General features: G+C 38.3%; 3 protein-coding genes across 5 annotated transcripts in view; 2 read left to right on the top strand and 1 right to left on the bottom strand.

Annotated features, from left to right (window-relative positions):
• LOC128858799 (serine/threonine-protein phosphatase 4 regulatory subunit 2) overlaps window positions 1-6,514 on the top strand; it is a 39,198-nt gene extending 32,684 nt beyond the window's left edge. For 2 of the 3 annotated variants that reach the window (XM_054095303.1, XM_054095302.1), the window contains one exon: window positions 1,665-6,514. In XM_054095303.1, coding sequence (XP_053951278.1) covers window positions 1,665-3,529 — 1,865 coding nt within the window. In that variant the 3' untranslated portion in view covers window positions 3,530-6,514. The remainder of the gene's footprint in view (window positions 1-1,664) is intronic. The other variant, XM_054095304.1, reaches the window with a different exon arrangement.
• Window positions 6,515-7,857: 1,343 nt separating this feature from the next.
• LOC128858798 (uncharacterized) lies at window positions 7,858-12,878 on the bottom strand. The gene is made up of 3 exons (XM_054095301.1): window positions 10,991-12,878; window positions 10,859-10,930; window positions 7,858-10,792 (listed from the first exon to the last, which is right to left on the bottom strand). The coding sequence occupies exons 1-3, from the start codon at window positions 12,789-12,791 to the stop codon at window positions 9,648-9,650; spliced, it is 3,018 nt and encodes a 1,005-aa protein (XP_053951276.1). The 5' UTR covers window positions 12,792-12,878; the 3' UTR covers window positions 7,858-9,647.
• Window positions 12,879-13,526: 648 nt separating this feature from the next.
• On the top strand, window positions 13,527-20,709 carry LOC128858797 (DNA repair endonuclease XPF). The gene is made up of 9 exons (XM_054095300.1): window positions 13,527-14,009; window positions 14,082-14,243; window positions 14,303-14,899; window positions 14,958-15,112; window positions 15,168-15,790; window positions 15,858-16,181; window positions 19,527-19,766; window positions 19,855-20,370; window positions 20,435-20,709. The coding sequence occupies exons 1-9, from the start codon at window positions 13,705-13,707 to the stop codon at window positions 20,639-20,641; spliced, it is 3,129 nt and encodes a 1,042-aa protein (XP_053951275.1). The 5' UTR covers window positions 13,527-13,704; the 3' UTR covers window positions 20,642-20,709.
• Window positions 20,710-23,271: the final 2,562 nt, after the last annotated feature.

Below are 23,271 nucleotides of genomic sequence, written 5' to 3'. Positions count from 1 at the left end.
TTCATTTATTTTATTGTTTTATTTTTTTTCAATAAATTTAAATTTTTATTTTTTTTTTTGCTTAGTTGACATTTAGTTATCTAATTTTATAGTTTTTACTATTTTATTTTGGATTATTTCAATTAAAAAAAATAAGTTAATTTAGTTTCAATTTACTTTATTTGTTTGTTTGTACTTCTTTTTTATGAAGAAAGTTGCATTTATTTTATTGTTTTATTTTTTTTTTTAATAAATTTTTATTTTTTGTTTGTGCTTAGTTGACATTTAGTTATTTAATTTTATAGTTTTTACTATATTTTATTTCGGATTATTTCAATTAATTTTATTTTTATATTTTAGTTTATTTTATTTAATTTGATTTTATCTTATTTAATACATTTTTTGTATTATAGTATTATATATTATTATTAAAAAAAGTTAAGTTAATTTAATTTCAATTTACTTTATTTGTTTTTTTGTAACTCTTTTTTGTTATATTTTATTTTATTTACTTTTCATATATTTACATTTTTATTTTTAGCTTTCTTTGTTGGCATTTTTATTGATTTAATTTTATAGGTTTTATTATATTTTATTTTGGTTTATTTCAATTAATTTTATTTAATAATTTTTTTATATTATTTAAATAAATTTAGTTTAATTTTAAAAAAATTTGGTTAATTTATTTCCAATTTACTTTATTTGTTTGTTTGTACTTCTTTTTTATGAAGAAAGTTGCATTTATTTTATTGTTTTATTTTTTTTTTTTAATAAATTTTTATTTTTTGTTTGTGCTTAGTTGACATTTAGTTATTTAATTTTATAGTTTTTACTATATTTTATTTTGGTTTATTTCAATTAATTTTATTTAATAATTTTTTTATATTATTTAAATAAATTTAGTTTAATTTTAAAAAAATTTGGTTAATTTATTTTCAATTTACTTTATTTGTTTGTTTATACTTCTTTTTTGTTCCACTTTATTTTATTTACTTTTAATATTTTTAAATTTTTATTTTTAGCTTTTTTTGTTGAAATTTTTATATTATTTATTTAATTTTATAGTTTTTATTACATTTAATTTAATTTTATAGTTTGTATTATATTTTATTTTAGTTTATTTCAATTAATTTTATTTTTTAGTTTATTTTATTTAATCAATTTGTTGTATTTTATTAATTAAGTTATTTAAATTTATTTTTTTTAATTTTTATGTTTTTATTTTATTTTATTTTTCTAAATTTATCTTTCTACTCTAATCCTTTATTTTTATTTTGTTCTAATTTTTTCACTTTATTTTAATTTATTTTATTTTGTATTTTATTAATATTTTGTATTGTGTTGTGTTTAATTTTTTTTATTTTGACTTACTTTTTTTTATTTTATTATAATTTTTGTTTTAATTCATCTATCTTACTCTAGTTTTGTATTTTGTTTTAATTTTTACTTTATTTAATTTTGTATTTGTATCTTGTATTTTATTTTTTTTTTTTTTTTTGTATATCACGAATTTTCAATATTTTATGTAGTTTTATTTCGTTTTAATTTCTTTTATTTTATTTTAATTTACTCGTATTTATATTTGCTTTTTACTTTTTTTCTACATTTGCTTCTTTTGATTCGTCCTACTTTACATCAAATACTCAACAATGGTCTGCTTTTCTCTTCTATTTTATGAAATCCAGTAGTGAGCACCATCGAACCTGGCCGTAAACGCACTGAAAGTGAAAACGGTGATTCATTGGACTCGGTTGTTAACGGCGATTTATCCTTGGATGTCAATGTCGATATCGATATGGAGAATGAGTCGATGTTCAATATGGAGGGGCAAAACGGTAACGGTACTGGCAATGGCAATGGTACAGCAGCAGTAGCTGAGGGCGAGAAGTCACCAGAGTCTTCTGAGTCTAAGTCTGACAAGTCCGCTGTGACTGAGACGGTTGCCACCAAGCATGCCACAACCGATGATGACATTCTGCCGAATCCGAAGAAGGCTAAGCTGGATTTGGATGCGAAAGAAGAAAAAGTTGCCGAAAAGACTGAAGAAGAACAAAGTAGCTCGAAAGTGGCACAAGATGACGACAAATCGAAGATTGTCGATGGTAAGACCAAGGAAAGTGATAAAGTTGATGGTGAGCTAAAAGCAGAGGTGGTTAAGGCAGCCGTAGAGGATGCTGAAATGACGGAAATCGAGAGCAAAGAAGAAGAGTTGAAGGAAAAGAACGAAGAATCTAAAAAGGAAGAACAGGATGAAAAGAAAAAAGCTGTGCATAAGACGGACGAGAAAGAAATCAAGAAGAGCGTGGAGCAGGAGATTGCAGCTAAAGCGGAGCCTGAAACCAACAATAAGGAAGAAGTTGATGGCAAAGCTGAAGTCGAAGCAACTAATTCAAATGAGAAAACCGCTACCGAAGAAGTTGAAGCTGATAAGGTGAAAGAAGCAGCAGCAACGCCTGATTCTAAGTCGAAGGCAGCTGAAGACGAAGAGAAGATCATTGAAAAGCAAGAGATTGAGAAGGGCGAAAAGGAAGTGATTGTGGCAGCTGCCACTCCCACAAGTACTGAGTCTCTTGAAAAATCAGCTGAGCCCGAAGTCGAGAAAGTAGCTGAAACAGCAGAGGTAACGCCAGAAGCTGCTAACGAACCGGTTGTTAGTGGTAGTGACAAAGACAGTGCTAAACCCACAGATAAAGTTGAAAAGGAGCCGGCGCCTGTTAAGGCAGATGAGACTGATACTGAAGCTAAGGCAGAAGTTTCAACAAGCACACCCGAAGAGGAAGAAGTTACGCCACAGACAACGACTACCGAGGCCGAAGCAGTCGCTGCTGAAAAGAAAGAACCAGTTGAGGAGCCAAAGCCCGCAGCTGAAGCCGCAGACGCCACTGCCACGACAACAAAAGAATCCGAAAAGACTGAGAGCACTGCTGAAGCTGCTGCAGAAGAAGTGGAAAAGAAGGTAGAAGAGAAAGCAGCTGCGATTGCTACAACTACAAGCAACGAGGCAGAAGCTGTGATCACTGAGAAGTCTACTGCTGATGCCACCAGTAAACCCGCTGAAAAAGAAACGGTGAAAGCTGTCGCTTCACCTGCTAAAAACGAAACTCCCGCGGCTGATGAAGGTAATGCCGAACCTGCTAAAGCCGCCGCTGGTACCGCTAGCGAAAGTGAAGTTCCAACCACCACCGAAGCTGTACAGAGCTCAATTGCTGATAGTGCAACCGCAGCTGAGGACACCAACGCTACCGCTCCAGCTACAACTCCAATTCCGCCTACAACCGGGGACTCAGCTGAAGCCATTGCTGCAGTTCCTGTTGCTACACCGACGCCAACGCCAACACCCACCCCAACACCGACTCTAGCACTCAACGATCAGCCAATGGAGGATGTGCCGATCGAAGAGGCCCAACCTGCGGTCAATGAAGTTGTTATGGCCGAGACAAATGCTGCCACTGAAATGGCCACTGATGCCAATGAGCCACCACCACCGTCCAAGGACGAACCGGCCGGAATGGAGGTGGACGACACCAGTCAAGAGGCAATGGATCAGTAATTTAGTGGCAACACAACAGACTACACAATAATATTTTCCACACGCATTCAATACGAAAAAAAAAATTTAATTGTGAAAGACGTCGACGTCGATGATGGCGCGACGCAAAGCGATTCTTCATACTTAACACTTTTTTGAATATGTAGCGTGTTTTTAGGCGCATAAGCAAAATTTACATGAATATGTACGAAATTAATGTAAGTTAATTTAAACTATGAAGAAGAAGAAATAATAATAATTAAAACTTAAAATATGAAAGAAATACAAAAACAAAATAAATATGGTTGGCAAGTAAAAACGAAATACACATACACATACATTAAACAATAAGCAGTGAAATGTGACGTACCGTTCCATATGACGAGTGTCTCTCGCCATGGACGGTAAGCAGCACGAATTTGCTTTTAATTTAAAAGTATTGAGTTGGTATTAAAAATTGTTCATTTTATCTATTTTATTTGTTTAAACAAAGTGAGCCAACAATAGTAAATAAATAATTGAAAAATGCAAAAAGTAAAATAAATTTCTTAATTTTTTAACTTAGTGGTGCAACCGACACCGTTTTGAAAACGATTTCTTTTTATTTGCATTGCTTTGAATGAGAAATGTGCTAGCGGATATGTGAGAAAAGATAAGAGAAAAGTAGTTTTTTGCTGAGGGAAAGGCGTGTTTATATGTAGGTATGTATGTTTATAACATTCAAGTGTTAAATTCTTTTGTTGTTGGTCTTTGGAGAGGGTTAAGATTATCTTTTGTTGTTGGAATAACGGCCATACTAAGCCCTCTTTCGGTTGGTAATCCACTTAATGTTGGCATCGAGGTCAATTAACATTAACGGTTGGTAATGGCAACTTGCCGCTTCGACTGACTGGGTAAGACAACAAATAGTGGGGTTTGTCGAGCTAAACAGTTAGACCGCTAAAACAGTAGTTTTTAGTCGAGTAAACGGCGAATTACTGCGATATGTACAACCTATTGACTTGGTAATGGGGTTTTGTTTTTGAGTAGCGTCGTAATATTACAGATCTTGAAGAAGAACTTTGAATCAGTAAAATTTTTTGTTGGTGGTTTTTCATTTTTTTTTTTTTTTGTGGGTTTAATGAATAAAAATTGCTTACGCCAAATTCGCACAGCTAAAACTTGCTTAAATGACATAATAATAATTCTATGGCTCTTACAAGCATAAACATTTTCGTGCGGCCGATTATATTTTGTTTATGGTTTACAATTTCGATATTTTCAAAATATTTTTTTTTGTTTTGTGTAAATATTTTATTTGCAATCTTTCTTAATATAATGATATTCAGCAAATTAGGTCTTATAATCTAATAGCAGCGGTAGTATTTGCCCATATTTCAAAATATGGCGACAGTTTTTGTGCTCATCTGTATAAAAATGTAGTTTTTAGGCTTAACAGCATTTCATTTTTCGGAGGTAATCACAAATTGAACCAATCCTTTTTTGTTTTTGGTCCTGAGGTTGGGTTAAAAATGCCTTCGCACCATATAGTAACCGTCGCTACTACGCGTGTGCTGATTCCACTAAAAATATTCCTCCTCTTTTCCTGGATCTTTCCCTCCACCCCGGGACTGCTTTCGCATTGCTTCGAGGTAGAGGGCCAAGACGGCGTCCTAAGAAGGACACTACTTACTCACCCTGCATCCAGGGTCGCCTGTTTTGAGCAACCTATGCTCAATTCTCTTCACGCTTCTTTTTTCGTATAATATCCTCCACGAAATTTGCGACGTCATTCCATTTTTCTTCGTCTATCATCATTTTCTCGCTTATTTCTTCAGGTGTAAATACACCAAGAGCTCGTTGCAGAGCATTTCTCTCTATGTTCCACTTCTCGCATTTAAGGAATTGAACCAATATTGAGTGCTAGTCGACTACAGTGCGCAGCAAGCATTAATGTTTTCGGGCTCAGCACTCATGTAGCAACATGAAACATGGTAAAATGGCGCTGGGAATGAAAGTCCTTGACCGATTTTATGTATATTCAGCTCATACTGGATTGAGTTGGGAAAATTTTAACTAAAAAAAAAAAAAAAAAATAAATAGCTCCTCTTTTAGTGGTGTGCGTTTTGATGTTGTTCCACATGTGGAGAGGGACCCACAGTTTAAAGCCGACTCCGAACGGCAAATGGTTTTTATGAGGAGCTTTTTCATGGCAGAAATACACTCGGAGGAATTTTAACTGCTTCTCTTAAAAACCATCTAATGCTTCAAGACGGCGTGAGCTCTGCATTTGCAGTTTGTGAAATTACTAATAATCAAATCGCAAAAGAAAGAAGCTTAAATTTCGGCACTGACAGTTTGATTATGACGGTTGTTTATGACGGATAGTCTCAATAATGCGTTCAGTGTTGTTTATGGCGAGAATGAAGTTCAAAGAGCTGGTTTCCTTATATATTACTTTTCTTTTCTCAATATTTAATTATCAACGGAATTACCTTCTATGAACACTTCCAGCAAAGATAACGAATAACGCGAACTACAAAACGCGTTGTCACACTTTTCTTACGCCTAGCATTTCTTGCACAATTCTCAAGCATAAAGTTTTATATATTTTTGTTTTTGTATTCTGCTGACTTCCAATCGACGAAAGTTCCATATACGTACATATATAAATAAAAATGCTTATAATAAATTGTGCCGGAGAATTACTCGAAATACAGTGATGCAACAAATTAAAAAAACACATTATATAAAGTTTTTATAATTACATATATAAATGAATAAACAACAAGTAGCGTTTTTATTATTTTTAATATCCATACCATTACAATTACAATTACTATTTACTATTACGTTAATACATGAATATATTAATAAATAGTTTTGTTTTGTGAAATCAGGCCAATTTTCAGAAATGAAAAATAATTTGTTGGTGGATACACTAAAATATTTAAAAATAACGCTAAACAGTATTTTATACAGCGAATTAATAATTGTGAAGGAAAATGGGTTTCACCTGTATATGTATCTAAAACAAAAACTAAAATATTTTCATTATCCTTAATTTATAAATTGTAAGAGCGCATGAAACGATTATTTTACCATATAAAGTATCTGAAATACGTTTTATCGAGGAATATTTTTAAGCCACTATTCATTTAGCAAAAACAAAAAAAAAACATTTTTAATAAATTGCGAATAAAAACTCGAAGAAATACAATTTTTAAGTTTTCTGTACGAAGTTGAAAATGAATCAAAGTAGCTACAGCGTTGAATCACTACATTAAAGTAATGTAGTCAATCGTTGTTATTCTCACAAGTTAAAGCATGCGCCGGCAACTCGCTTATTTGAGAGCCATAACAGCATCTGGATATAATTTCTCACGGCAGTCGGATTTATGATACCGGTACGACGCGAAGTTGTAACCAAAAAGAGCGCGATCGTCATGAATGTGTGATGAAAATTTTATAATTTACTATACAATAACAACAACAATAATAATTTCAAGCGCCCAGTTACGGTACCCGTGATACTATGGCAAAACTTTTGTTGCTCAAGCGTCTTAATTCGACGAGGATGTTTTTTTTTCAATACGAAAGATAAAACGCAAAGTAAGTTAGAAAATAATGCAATTAAAAGCATCTGCGTTGATTTTCATGCAAGCATATAAACTTTGAGAATTTGAAACGTGTAACATATCTCGGTTATTGTTTGAAATAGTGAATTTTCAAGGTTTTTTAGCCGAAATATTTGTGTTTTTATTTATTCCTGCAATTATTAACTATTGAAAAATAAATGCATATTAAAGGGTGTTTGGTTCATGTTTTTTCAAGGTGTTTAACCTTTCAAAGGTGTTTAATTCCAGCCTCTGCTCCAACCATTGGTTTAACTGGCTGACTGTTTAGTGCTTCAATTTAATTGTGCGCACACTTTGATTTTTTATTTAATTTTATCTTTGCATTTGTGAGAATGCAGAAGGTCGCGCATATTTCGCCTCTGCTATTCGGTTGTTAGTGAATTTGACAGAATCAGCTGTTGAGCAGACGAAAGCTTTGTTTAGTTTTGTCTTTGTTTGCAACCAACTTTTTTCCACGATGTACGGAATGCAGAGGTGTGCCCAACATAAGACTGTTAACCAGGGTCTCAGTGAATTTAAAAGAATCAGTTGATTGGGTGACGTCAACGGGGTCATGATAGCGGTTTGTTTACGAAAAAACTGAAATTGGGTTGGTGATATATGAAAAAATTTAACACAGACTTCGGCTGCTGAGTCCCCGGTGACACACAATTTTGCCTCGGATGGTTAAACCTGGTAATCTATCATGCTTGTGAATACGTGTGAAATGAGCGGGCCGAGTCCCCGGTGACGTGGCAGCCGTAATTACTCTTACAATTTTGCTTCGGTTGGCCAAATCTGGTATTCTATCTATGCTCCTTTCTTGTATCTCCCTATTTACATTAACCTAACCTAACTTTTGATATTTTTGTTTACCAAAGTTGACTATTCCTGATAATCTATCCGTTCTCCTTTCTTTTGACTCCCTTGTTTACATTAACCTATTCCAACTTTTCACATTTGTTTACAAAAGTTGGCTATTCCATGCCTCTCTTGTTTACATTAACCTAACCCAACTTTTCACATTTGTTTACAAAAGTTGGCTATTCCTTGCCTCTCTTGTTTACATTAACCTAACCCAACTTTTCAAAGTTGATCACGTTCTCTAAGCTCTCTCACACACATCTCATCTACAGTTATATCACAGCAAAGTTACGCTCATTTTTTCCACTTCTTCTGCATAATCTTTGTATTCTATCGTTCTTACCCATTTATAATAATAGTTTGGGGGGAAGATCCATTATTTTTGCATAAAATTATTGCGCAAATGTTTTAAAACTGTTTTATGGTCCATTTATATTTTATTCTTTGCTTGAAAACTTCGCGTAAATGAGTCAATGACTTGCATTTAACCAAAATATATGCACTTTGGTTTGTAATTGAATTCGTTAAGCCGATAAATACTTATAAATATTTTTTTTATTCATAAATATATATATATTTTTTTTTGAAAGCAGGCCAAATAGTTCGTTGGTGGAGGCACTAAAATATGTTTTTTTATAAATAACTTTTTTAATATTTTTTTTTATTCAAAAATTAGGATAAGACGATAAATAAATTTTTAATACACCAAATTTTGTCTTTGTATTTAAAAATTAGGATAAGTTCGCGCCGCATATATTTATATTAAAAAACACTAATGCATAATCCAATAAAATTTAGTAATAGTTTTATCATATACATACATATATGAAGAGCAAAATTTAAAAGAGTGTAACAAAAACTATCAAATTCAAAATGCAAAGTGATTTAAAAAATCCAGAACAAAAACTTAAGAAAAACGAATTATGCATTGATAATAAGTAATACATGTAATTAATAACCGTACCGAAAAAAATTATATGGTGTTTTATTTATTATTGCACTGGTTTTTTCTTTGTTTTTTTTGCGCAATGTCTTCAAATAATTTTTTCATGCACACACAGATGTATTTGCATTTCGACTACTTGAGTGGTTTTTGTTGTTATAGCAGAACTTTGTCCCCAAACTGGCTGCTTATTCATCAACCCTATTGAACAGCTCCAGCCTAAGTTGTAAAATTGTAGGAACCGTTCGAAGTTTTCATGGCAGAAATACACTCGGAGGTTTGCCATTGCCTGCCGAGGGGCGACCGCTATTAGAAAAAACGTTTTCCATCATTTTGGTGTTTCACGGAGATTTGAACCTACGCGCTTCTGAATGGTAATCACACATCCACTATTCAGCTACTGCGACCGCAAATTCGTTTTTTTAATTCTTAGGTGATACATAGAGTCTGTGAAATGTGGGGTATGCTAAATGAGGTGATTGTATAAAGCAAAGTCCAAGCAAAATAAACAACGTAAAATACTTTTATGTTGGCGAAATACTTATGCTAGCTTGGTATTTTTAATAGTCGATTTGATTACAGAACTACCTATGCTATTACTAGAGTGTTTACAAACACGGCTACAACTTTTTAACTTTGCGAAATTTAGAAAGTATTTATAAACTAATACAATATCAAAACCTACATTACAACAAAAACTGCTACTTATTGTAGCAACAGGTAACGTTGTGCGGGCTCATCGGCGCATACCGCCGCGTCCGAAATATTTTGAAGCAGGCCCATGCGTTGCATCTGGCGGTGGATGGAATATCGCGGTCGGATGATACGATTGTACATTCGAAATAACAGGAATTGTGTTTGACGCCGCCAAAGGAGGCTGCTCCTGTGAATGCGGCGGCATTGCTGGCCATTGCTGTGGCGCTCGCTGCAGTGGGTGTGCTCGCATTGCTGGTCCTTGATGCAATCGATGATGTGGCGGTTGAGATGGGTGCCTTATATGCGTCTGCCTTAGCGCAGAGGGCGGTGGTGGTGGTGGTGCTGATTCCTGCAACGTCATCATACGATCTCTGCGCGGATTGCGTGCATGTGGAATATTTGGTCGCATTGACACTATTTGTGTTGGTTCTTGGGGGTGTGGCGCAAATGCCGAGGGTAGTTGCGAGCATTTATAAATATCCATCATGCGTTGTCGCAAGCGATACAAGTCCATAGCATTTGCGCCAGATGCGGGCGCAGGTTCGCTTAAGAGCTCGGCAAAATCACTTAAAGCCATTAATTGGCTTTCGTTTAAGTTCTTGATTTGCTGCATTAGTGGCAGATCATCGTAACTGTTGTTGGCCGTTAAAGCAGCTCCTGCGGTCTGTGTGGCAATGCTGTTGCAAACTGGAATAGCTTGTACGGCTATGTCATGACCGGTTTTGCGACGCGCTTCTGCTGGTTCCAATACCGTAACGTTATGCGTTTGCGTGGAGACTGTAATGAGAAATGTGGGTTGTGGTTCTATTATTGCATTAGATTGCTGCTCCAAGTTCTCTCTTTCGATCTTTTTTAACGCCATTGGCAATTTGGCTGTTTGCAATTTCTCTTCTAGCGCATGCGCATCGAAACCTAAAATTTTCGCCACCTTCGCCGCATTTTTGGTCATTTCTTGTAGACCCCATTCGCGCAAATTAAAATGATTAGCATGCGAGTTGAATTTGTAAAGAACATTGTTGACATTGTGTAATGGCGAGCGATTCTCATGTATCTGCTGCGTAATATGCGAGGTGCTTTTGGGAAGTTTGAGCACAGTGGTCGTATAGAGAAATGGTGACAGGAGTGCACTATTTTTCTTGTTTGCCTTCTTAAACTCCTCGATTGCGGCGATTGCTCGTTGCTTTGCTGAAATATGGAAGTGTACATGACAAGTTAAGAAGTGCTATATTGAAATTCTGGCTCAGCGCTTACCATGTTGAATTTTATCTTTTGGCAGCATGAAACTTTCAGCGGGGGCAGTAGACTTCTCAATACTATTTTCTACTACAAAGGCATAAAAATTATATTACACATTTGGTATATTTTTGCTTTAATTTTGCTTACACTTAATGCGTTTGAAACCCAGTGGCGCCGCGAGGTCAATTATAAGCTCGTTCCTATTGTTTTTGATACGCCGCTGGAAGAGTTCTTTTTCATGCACTGGCAAGCACATATCCGAAGACTCGTCGATAGCAGTGTCTGGAGAATTTGGTATTGGAAATGTTGCGAATTCAGACTTGACACGAATCGCACCGCACGATTTTTGTCGCATGTCTCTTTTGGCAGCTTCTGCACTAGTTTCCGGTTTTTCTGGATTTGAATTTGCAATGCCCATAGGGTCAAGCCGTGTCCAAATCGATTGTGCTGAATCGTGGGGAAAGAGAGATCCAGTGCGCTGCGGACTTGCTCGAGACTCTAAAGGTTCCTTTTTAATGTGTGTTTGCATTAGCTGCTGATCGGGACTCCTATTGCGACTTTGTATAAGCTGTGAGTGTGTTGTTGGACTTCTGCTGTGACTATGCGAATTGTTTTTCTTACGTTTATGACTACTTTCCTTGGGCTCCTCCTCCTCGTCACTATGCGGGTGTGTACGTTTACGTGATTTCTTCTTTTTCTTTTTATGCTTTTTATGAGCTTTATTCGAGAGCTGCTCAATAGATTCCAATTTTTGCAGTTCTTTGAGACGTTCTGAGTACTTTATCTCCAGGCCATGATTTACTACGTCTTCTACACGCTCTGCTGCATGATCGACCAGTAAATCATCAAAGAAATTTTCTGGAATGGGTGCGGATTGTGGCACTTCCGAAACCGTGGGGTTATCAAGAGGTTCACTTTTTATTACAGGCGCATTTGTTTCTTTTCGTGCTTCTTCTGGCTCAGGAGATGTAGCAGTTGCTTGTAAGGCCGCTGCTGTAATATTGTCGGCATCTTGTAATAAGTCATCAAAAAAATTATCTGGTAAAACTTCATCGATTTCTTGTTCAACGGCATCTGTATTTTTGTTTTCACTTAACACAGTCGGCGCGCTGTGTTCCGACGAAATCTGTGCAATCGTTTCGTTGTTTGCTGTTGCTTGGTTAGAAGACTGAATTGTACTGTCTTCTGAAGCCAAAATTGTACCTACAGGTTTTGATTTGTTTGTGTTTATCAGATCGCCTTGTTGAGGAAGTTCTGCACTGCTACCATGGGTTTCTTTGCCCGCCTCTGTATTTTTATTTTCCTCAACCACAGCCCTTATGTTGTACATCGTCGCATCTTGCGTTGCCGACTGGTTCTTAGTTGATGCTTGCTTAGATGGCGGGATTGTATAGTCCTCTATAGTGGCACTTGTATCCACAGGCTCTGATTTGATTCTGATTACCGCCTCGCCCTGTTGAATAGGTTGTGCCGGGCTACCGTCAGTTTCTTCATTTAAGCGGTTTTTAAGTTTCTGTTTTGGAACCAAATCTACTTTCACTGCACTATCATCCTCTAATCTTTCCTGCTTAATTTGAATATTTGGATCCAGTAGCACATTTTGGGTTGTTGGTGTTATAGATGCATTAGCTCGTAGTGACTCTGTGGCTGACGAGCATACCGCACCGCTGGCAGTTGCTTGAGTTTCATTTGTATTGCTTTCAATACCTCGTGTTGGAGTTGTGCTACTCGTCAAATTCACATTCGATGCAACATGAGAAGGCTCAGTTGTTGGCGTTGCACATGCAGTCAAATTATTCCCCGGTTCTTCTTTGATTAAAGGTGGAAGTATAATAGGTCTGTGAGGCAATTCCTTTATTTGTGGACAATACGAACTTGACTCAGTATTTGAAGAGTCCAATGCCTGCATTTCTCGCTCCAACGGATCTATAACATCGTTGTTTTCCATTATTATAAATATTATTTTATTTTCGACGCGTACCAATGAGTGAAACAATTCTGCTAAAATCGGTGTTATAAAGTGCTACAACAATATGTAAACAGGGTGACATGCAAAAAATTGCTGATTATGGTAAATAAATTTTGTAGCCATTCTAATTGGTCGTTTCCGCCTAGTTGTTAATCTCGTTTACGTTCTATTTTATTTTTTCGAGTTTTGTTGACTGTGAATTTACCGGGGACTTTTTTTTTTGTAACATGACGTCTAGCAAGAAGGTTCATGGCCAGCGCACTATTGCAGTGTGGGATGACGGTACAGTACAGCCTGTTGCCTCAATAAAAGATGACATGAATTGACGTTCCCACGGCAGTCGGTGCTACGTTACCGGAACGACGGGTTTAAATCCGGCCAAGGACTGTCACTTCAGCAGCATTCCCCATATATGTACGGGGAATGTTTATGCTGCTACAACAACAACATGACACGAAATGAAATAGCTGTCAAACTATAAAATGCGACATCTCCGATGCTTCATCAAGTCAGCGGGCATCTAAAGCAGGTATAAGAAGTTAAAAGTTGACGATAAGCGTTAAAAAACGATGTTCAATGCCTTATGTCCATACAACTTATTCCTACAATAATATTTTGTAACTTATTTTAAACACTTGGGATACCCTAATTGTATGGTATGTTTTATTAGAAATGCAGCAAATGCCTTCCTACATGCTGCTTAAGTTTAACCGCCCTGTATCAGTTAAGAGTTTGAGATGCGTTGTACATACTTGCCCTGTCAGCTGTTTTTGATTTTGTAAACAACTTATTGTTGCATTATTTGAGCCCATAAGTTAGATAAAAAAAAAAAGACCAACAAAGACCGCCAATTGATGAAATACTGAATATTAGGGAAATATATGTTACTAAAATGGAAAGTGAAGAGAAAAGTGAAGCAGTTATCAGCAATAACACAGAGTGTGCACTATCATGCTCCAAACAAGATATAATAACTGTCGTAGGGGATACTGGTTCCTCTGCAATTGAGGCGGCTGTTTCTGGCGCCGAGGCTTCCTCAAAGGATGAAGCAGTTGGATTTCAAAATGATGATGCCGAACTAGCTAATATAATGACTGCCGAGGAATATTTACAGCGAAAAGATGTTCAAATGCTCGCATATGAAAGGCAAATGTTTCTGGATATAGTGAATTCGGATGGTCTAATTGTTTGCGCAAAGTGAGTAAGAGCCTATGTCTGATTTTCAAGTAGTATTTTTAACTTGAATTCTATATTTTCTTAATTGTTCAGGGGTTTGCATTACGATCGCGTGCTTACAAATGTACTGAGGGTTTACAGTGATCCAGGCAACTTAATTCTGGTAATAAATTTTTCTGATTGGGAAGAGCTATATTACAAGTCGAAATTGGACAAGAAATATGTACACGAAGTAGCTACCACTGCCACAGAACGGTAAGTGCTATGTCATTATTCCGCAAGTCCTTCAATTGATAACTAATTACCGAAATTAGTGAACGCGTCTACTTGGAAGGTGGCGTACAGTTTATAAGTACACGCATTTTAGTTGTGGATTTGTTAAAAAAACGTATACCCATCGAGTTGATCACCGGTATTGTAGTTATGCGCGCCCACACTATTATCGAGTCCTGCCAGGAAGCATTTGCGCTGCGGCTCTATCGAATGAGTAATAAAACTGGCTTCATTAAAGCATTTTCCAGCAGCGCTGAAGCATTTACAATCGGATACGGGCATATAGAGCGTACTATGCGTAACCTATTTGTTAAACAACTCTTCATTTGGCCACGTTTTCATGCCATCGTACAGCAATCACTTAAACCCTATGAGGCCCAAACAATAGAGCTGCATGTGCCAATGTCGACGAAAATGACGCTGATACAAACACATCTTCTGGATATAATGAATTATTTGGTGCGCGAAATAAAGCGTATTAATCGTCTTGTCGATTTGGATGAGATTACTGTTGAGAATTGCATTACTAAAAAGTTTCACAAAATTTTGCAAGCCCAGCTGGATTGTATTTGGCATCAATTGAACTCACAAACGAAACTGATTGTAGCAGATTTAAAAATCTTACGCAATCTAATGATGTAAGTACTTGCGCAGGAAGAGTGTGTTTTTTTTTTAATATATTTGTAAACATTTTAGTTCGACAATATATAATGATGCTGTGGCTGCTTATGCGCTAACTAAACGCTACCGCACCACAGAGTATGCGTTAAGCAACTCAGGGTGGACACTGCTAGACTCAGCCGAGCAGATATTCAAATTATCAAAAGAACGTGTCTACAACGCGCAAGGCGGTATGCGAATTTACAAATCTTTCAAATGTAAATTTAAACAATTCCTTTCATACAGAGTTCGATCCGGAACCTTGCCCGAAATGGAAATACTTGGCCGAAATACTCAAAGTTGAAATTCCGGGTGATATGAAACGTTCACATCCCGATTGCTTGGTGCCCCCAAAAGTGCTTATACTTTGCCAAGACACACGCACTTGTTTCCAATTACGCCAGTTTCTCACACAAGGCGGTGAACGCTATCTGCTATACGCGGCCATGCAGCATGAAATACCAATTGGAAAGTTAGCTGATAACTATGACAAAGTGGAGAATGTCAAAGAAATTGAAAAGGTTTTAACACAACTAGAGAATTCGGCTGCTGCCAGTAAAATCAATACACAAAAGTGTAGTGGCACACAGAAAAGTAGGATTGAGGCCAGTAGCGATCACTCAGAAATGACAGACATTGATGCGAGCGTAACCAATGACGAACTGACACAGTTATTGATTGGCTCTGATGGCGATGAACAGCTCGCACCAACGTATTTTCAAGAAAGTTATATGTTGACAATGACACAACTGGGCGATGCCAATGATACATTGCCCACATTCGCTGAGCTTGACGCTGATGCAGATGTTAGTGGTGGTGCTGCTGTGGCGATTAATGTGAACACTTCAATTTTTGAGCCTTTTCCAGAGGTATTTTGTTTTTTTGTGCGCACTTTTGCTTAAATATTTGTATTTCTATTTGTTTGTGTGCTTGCAGCTGGAGAATTTGGATATGACTGCCGCTGTAGCTGCACGCAACCAACCTCTCATCTGCATACAAACATTCAAGACAGAGCGTGAAGGCGCTATGGCGCTGGATCGTACACTAGATGAAATACAGCCACAGTATGTGATTATGTATCATTGCAATGTGACGGCCATAAGACAATTAGAGATATTCGAAGCTCGTCAGCGGCGTGCTGCCAAAGATCGAATGCGTGTATTTTTCTTGTTGCATGCGCGTACCGTCGAAGAGCAATCTTATTTGACGAGCTTGCGCCGTGAAAAGCAGGCGTTCGAATTAATCATCGATACGAAACGTGTAAGTATAGCCAAATTGGAATTGATCAATACATTGGAGATGCTTATCTTAGTGAAGAGCCTCTCCATGTTGAACAATACGCTCACCAGTCAGACAAGTCTTCCACTATGTGCACGCTCCCACGACAGTCGGTGCTACGTAACCGGAACGACCCGGATTTATATCCGGCCAAGGACTGTCACTTCATGTCACATATGCTGCTACAACAACAACAAAAACTGAGACTGCTATGCATAGCCGATTGGCTGGTAAAGAAATTGCCCATCGTACATCGGTTGATACGGCTTTGATAATGCTTCTCCCAGCTCTATTGAGGAAGGCGCGCTTAAGAAAAAAAACGATAGACTAATCATAACCTGAGTTCTCCATATCCTAAAGAATAGGACAACAATCTTTGAAACTGGGCCGAAAAGATTAAGTGTCAAATCAACCAAAGGATGTCCTCAGGTATGAGGGTGTGAAGGTGTTTTATCACCGCTCCTTTGGCTATTGGTCATCGACGTATATGCACGGGGAATGTTTATGCTGCTACAACAACAACAACAACAGCAATATCCACGTGAAAAGGCTTTACGGTACGGTGAAACATGGCGGCGGTTGGCGGCCGCCGTAGCCGAATGGGCTGGTGCGTGATTACCATTCGAAATTCACAGAGAGGTCGTTGGTTCGAATCTCGGTGAAAGCAAAAATTAATAAAAACATTTTTCTAATAGCGGTCGCCCCTCGGCAGGCAATGGCAAACCTCCGAGTGTATTTCTGCCATGAAAAAGCTCCTCATAAAAATATCTGCCGTTCGGAGTCGGCTTGAAACTGTAGGTCCCTCCATTTGTGGAACAACATCAAGACGCACACCACAAATAGGAGGAGGAGCTCGGCCAAACACCTAACAGAAGTGTACGCGCCAATTATTTATTTATTTTTTTATTGTAAAACATGGGGTCTGCGGCCAAAGATGATGACATGGTCCTATAAGACAATAATAGTGCCAATGATCACCTACGCCTCTTTGATATGGTGTTAAAAAGTAGACCAAATGAAGACACAGATGTCACTTGACTAGGTATATAGAATGATCTGCCTGAGCGTAACGGAGCAATGCGAACTTGCTCCACAGCGGCTTTGGCAATTTTCACTGGACTCATCTCACTCCACATTGTAGCTAAATGCTTGACAGCTAATGCAAGGTTTCCTAATCTATTTCTTATTAAAGAAGCCAATCATACAAGGCCATGAAGAATTCTGGGTTCAATCCTGAACTCTTCGTGTCTGACGGTCTGTGACAAGATGGAAAGAAGTCTAGAATTATCCAAGGTGGTTATCAGTGATCGCTCATCGTGAAGAAACAATGAAATAGATTTAAAACAGGTCGCAAAGGTGTGGTTTACTGATGGGTCAAAAATGGAAGGCGGCAGTGCCGGGGTTGGAATTGTCGGACCACATTTCAAGAAGGCAATTGCAATGGAAAAAACTACTTCAATTTTTCAGGCGGAGGTGCACGCCTTAGAGCTATGTGCCAGGAAATGTCTTCGGAGAGGCACGCGTGGTGTTAATATCAACACTCTCTCTGACTGTCAAACAGCTCTAAAATCGCTAGATTGTTTCTCATTTCAATCAAGGTTGGTCTGGGAATGTTTTAAAATTCTCGAAACTCTAGCATTAAGAAACTTTGTTACTCTAAAGTGGGTACCCGGACATGAGGGGCACGAAGGGAATGAAATTGCGGACAATGAAATTTGCTGTGCAAACATTCTCTCCGGGAACAACGAGGCTAATCGAGTACTGGATAGCTCAAACTGGCTTGCGGCAATCGAAAATACTCATTGATCCCGAGCATATAAAGGTAGATGCAATCCTTAACTTTAGCGGAAAAGACAAAACTCTACACTGAACTACTAACTGTACTCTTAATTACAGCAGATAATGGCAAATGATGATTCTTGTAGACTCAGTAAAAAGACAGAAGAAAAAAAACAACATATTCTAGGCGATTGCCCAGCAGTGGCAGGCCGCAAACTAAATTACCCGGGAAGCGGGGTTATAGATTTAAATCTCCTGGTAGAAATTAAGCCTACAGCAGTTTTAGGATTTGAAGTCGACGAAAAGATGGTGTGTGTCGATTCTCCTTTCATGTTACCTATATGCCGCGATGTCTGAATTTGATATCCCCGCTAAGTTAATACGGCTATACACGCTGATGTTGTTCAATACCGGAAGGACCTTTCCGAGCCGTTTGATAACCTAATGTTGGAAAAGATCTTGCAAGTCGCAGAACTTAATCGCTCAGGCACAATTGTTGACGCATGCCGATGATATTGACATCATCGGCCTTAACAACCGCACTGTTAGTTCTGCCTTTTCCAAACTGGATAAAGAGGCAAAGCGAATAGGTCTGGTGGTGAACGAGGACAAAACGAAGTGCTTCCTGTCATCAAACCAACAGTCGGCGCACTCGCGTATCGGCACTCACGTCACTGTGGACAGTTACGATTTCGAGGTGGTAAAGAACTTCGTATACTTAGTAACCAGCATTAACACCGATAACAATGTCAGCCTGGAAATCCATCATAGAATCTCACTTGCGAACAAATACTACTTTGGACTAAGTAGCCGATTGAGTAGTAGAGTTCTCTCTCGACGAACAAAACGAATACTCTAGAAGGCTCTCATCATGCCCGTCCGTATGGCGCAGAAGCTTGGACGATGACAATATCCGATTAAGCGTCGCTTGGAGTGTTTGAGAGAAAGACTCTGCGGAAGATTTTTGCACCTTTGCACGTTGCAAATATCGCAAGCGATGAAACGATGAGCTGTATGATTGACATGATTGACAATGACATAGACATAGCGCAGCGAATTCCAGCGGCTTTGTTCGCTGGGTCATGTCGTCCGAATGGATCCAAATGTTTCGGCTCTAAAAGTATTCGATACGGTACCAGCTGGTGGTAGCAGAGGAAGAGAAAGGCCTCCTCTGCGTTGGAAAGATCGGGTGGAGAAGGACTTAGTTTCATTTGGTGTGTCCAACTGGCGTCGGTTAGCACGAGAAAGAAACGATGGGTGCGCTTTGTTAAACTCGGCCGAAATCGTTTAAGCGGTTATTGCGCAAATCAAGAAGAAGCGGTTTTAGGATATAAAACTAGGACTTAATACTGTTTGAGTGGGCTACATGGCTGGATAATATATCTGTTTAGGTCGCAGTGCACAAATAACCATTTTATAATAATAAAATAGCCAAATTTTTAATAATCTATTGAACTTTTATAAAACTTTTTGATGAGGACAAACCTAAACTGACTCAAAACTTAATATGACTCTTATAGAGTAATTTTATTCGTATTCCTCTTGCAGGTCATGGTCATACCAGAGTATCAGGATGGTAAAACGGATGAAGCTTTTATACTCTACAAAACGTACGCGGAGACTGAAGGTTTAGAAGAAGCTAATGCTGTCAGTCGTGAAGCCGGCGGGCAAGCCAGTCTTGTGCCGATTGCTGCGCCTAAAATTATTGTAGACATGCGTGAATTCCGTTCGGACTTGCCATGTTTAATACACAAACGTGGCATGGAAGTGCTGCCTGTTACTATAACGGTATACTTTGGTTTAAACATTTATTCAAAACATTTTTTATGCATAACTCGTAAGTTGTCTAAAGTAAATTAAATCTTCAATCTTCCAGATAGGTGACTACATACTTACGCCAGACATTTGCGTTGAACGCAAATCGATTTCCGATTTAATCGGTTCTCTCAATTCGGGTCGTTTGTATAATCAGTGCATACAAATGCAGCGCTACTATGCCAAGCCGATATTACTAATAGAATTCGATCAGAACAAACCATTTCATCTGCAGGGCAAATATATGCTTTCACAAAATACAACCTCCACTCAGTCGGACATTGTGCAAAAGCTGCAGTTGCTCACAATACACTTTCCCAAACTACGTCTTATTTGGTCACCCAGTCCTTATGCCACCGCACAATTGTTTCAGGAGCTAAAGACGGGCAAACCGCAGCCCGATCCAAAGCAAGCGGCCGCAGTGGGTTGTGATGAGTCCGGCGGTAGCAGTGAAGAGCTTAAATATAATCCAAATATTTACGATTTCCTGCTGCGTTTGCCTGGCGTAAATACGCGTAATGTGCATAAGCTAATGCGTAACGGTGGTTCCCTGAAGGAGTTGCTGAAGCGTACGCAGGTGTGTGGGTGTATTGATGCTTTTATATTTAAAATGAGCTAACTTTACTTTATTTTAATTGCAGGCTGAAATTAGTGAAATGCTTGATTCACAAGAGAATGGTCGCATGTTGTGGGATGCGCTGCATGTAGCACATTTACCCGAGAAGGATGAGGTGTCCGGTGCTGCTGTCTTAGCTGCTGGCAAGAGCTATGGTAACCACTCACGTTTTCGACGTGGTGCAGCAGCTGCAGTGGCCGCGCGTGGCGCGCAGAGGCGATATAAAAAATAAAATTTTATTAAATTTTTCATTATCATTTCTACCCTTAAGAGAAAAGCTGTTTAGGCATTCAAATAAATATAAAAACATAAATATAAATAATAAATTGGGGCGTACACTTCTGTTAGGTGTTTGGTCGAGTTCCTCCTCCTATTTGTGGCGTGCGTCTTGATGTTGTTCCACAAATGGAGGGACCTACAGTTTTAAGGCGACTACGAACGGCAAATGGTTTTTTATGAGGAGATTTTTCAAGGCATACATAAAAAAAAAGAAATCCATAAAATTATATAGGACTAAGTTGACAATAAGAAATTCTGTAATACCCTTAACTGAGCCTAAGTCTTCCCAATTCTTCAGACACCCAATTTACAGTATCATGAAGGATAATCAAACAGGTGGATTACCCAAGAACATCAGGGTAATAAAACTACTATAGCTTGTGCTCTTCTTTGCATTGGGCAACATAATAGCAAAGCAGAGCTCAGAAGAGCGAGGTGCACCACTAGAGAACTAGATTTATTTGAGACCCAGAGCTAGTGCCCTTATTAAACTTAAGATAGAGCTGGGTGGAACTGAACGTATGCGCCTTTCTTCGGGCTGCAAATGGCCAGGATGTCTCAACCTTCTCCGCGCTATAGTGCTGCATTCAAGAGGAAGTGATATGGAGTCAGCGAAATGGTTGTGTCGACCAGATCCATATCAATACTAGGGTATATTCAGAAACGCATTATAAATGCGCAGTAATTGCAGCGCTGGCAGCACTGCCAATGTGACAAGTGTTGCAATTGATAGATTGGCAGTATTAAAATTTTTCCTGCAAATAATGCGCGACGTTTGATACAAAAATGGCGTTTTCGAACGCGATGCATTTGCAGTACTGCCATATTTGCATTTCTGAACGCATTGCCAACACTGCAAAAGTACGTTGCGCATTATAATGCGTTATTGAATATACCCCTAATTAGAGATGATTTCCACATGGAAGTCTTCCGTCGCTCAACTGGTGATCTTTCGACAAAGCGCTTGAAGAAAATTAGGCTCGAAAGATAGAAGCAGCTTCTTCGCGTGTCACGGTCAAGGTCAACGGTCATGAAAATATTCTTTTCATAGATGAGAAAATTTTCACTGTGGAAGAAGTTTTAAAACGACTAATTCTATGCAAAAACTTCTAAAGACTCAAAAATTATTGTTGCAAAGTTTCAGCGTAGCCTCCGTAATGCTTTGGTGGGAAGTGCCTCGTAAAGGCGTTACATCTCTTATTTTCTGTGAAAAAGGGGTTAAGACCGTAGCAAAAGTGTTGAGCAGTTGAGCAGTACTTTCTTCAACGGAGAACGTTGAATCTTCCAGCAAGATTCTGCTCCAGCTGATAAGGCGAAAACCACCCAGCAATGGATACAAAACAATGTTCCTGTGTTCATAGCCGCAGAAGAGTGGCCGTCTGGAAGTCAAATTCTGAATCCATTGGACCACAGTTTGTGGTCAGAATTAGAGAACATGGAAGGCCTCACAGAAATTTGGAGAGTCTCAAATAATTTGATTCGAGCAGCCTAAGCGTTTGAAGACTTGTGACCATTTCGAATGAAAACGAAATTTTTTAAATAAAACTAACTTCAACTGCCGAATCGTTGAAAATGTTGCAGAAAGCCTATGGCTCTCAAAAACACGGGTCTAAGAGTGGTATAAGGCTTTTGCACAGAGCCGAGTAGTCGTGGAAGATTTGCCTCGATCTGGTCGCCCATCAACGTCTTCAACGGATGAAAATGTCGACAAAGTCAAGGAGATGGTGCTGGAAAATCAGCATTTAAGTGTGACCTTAGCGTGTCTCACGAATCGATTCGCAACATTTTACACCATCATTTGGGCATACGACGCGTGGCTGCCCGACTTGTTCCAAGAGAGTTGAATTTCTTTCAAAAAATTCATCGGAAGAAGGGGGTTGAAGACATGCTTGAGCAAATGAATTCGGACGCAACGTTTATCCAGCGCATCATAACAGATGATGAGACGTGGGTGTATGAGTTTGACATGCAAACCGGTCAACATGCAGCTGAATGGCGCTATCCACATGAGGCGAAACCCAAAAAACTACGTCAAAGTCGGTCAAAAGTGAAAGTCAGGCTACTCATTTTCTTTGATTATCTTGGTGTTCATTCCAAATGGTTCTACGGTAAATAAAGAATATTAAAGTAAGAATGTGCGTAGGTAACGGTCCAATTTGTGGAAAGAAAATTCACGGATCTTGCACCATGATAACGCACCATCTCACAAGGCTCATATTGTGAACACTTTTTTGACCAACAACTCGACAAATATCATTGAACAACCACCGTATTCCCCGGATTTAGCCCCCCTGTGATTTTTTTCCTTTTCCCAAAACTTAAATTACCACTCCGCGGACGCCACTGTGTGTCGATAGAGGCCATTAAAGAGAATTCGCTGAAGGAGCTGAAGAAGATCTCTTCAAACGCGTTTAAAAGGTGCTTTCATGACTGGACTAATCGTTGGCATATGCGTATTGCGACAAAATAAATTTTGATGATTAAACAATTTTTTTGCGTTTTATTGAACAATTCCCGGTACTTTTTTGGCAGAATATATATATAACGGACTTAAATTGTAACATAACTTATAGCGGGACTAAG

Source organism: Anastrepha ludens, chromosome 3 (genome assembly GCF_028408465.1).
Source record: "Anastrepha ludens isolate Willacy chromosome 3, idAnaLude1.1, whole genome shotgun sequence".
NCBI lineage: Eukaryota > Metazoa > Arthropoda > Insecta > Diptera > Tephritidae > Anastrepha > Anastrepha ludens.
Note: the sequence above shows the minus strand (reverse complement) of the source record. Positions and strands in the feature narration are given on the sequence as shown.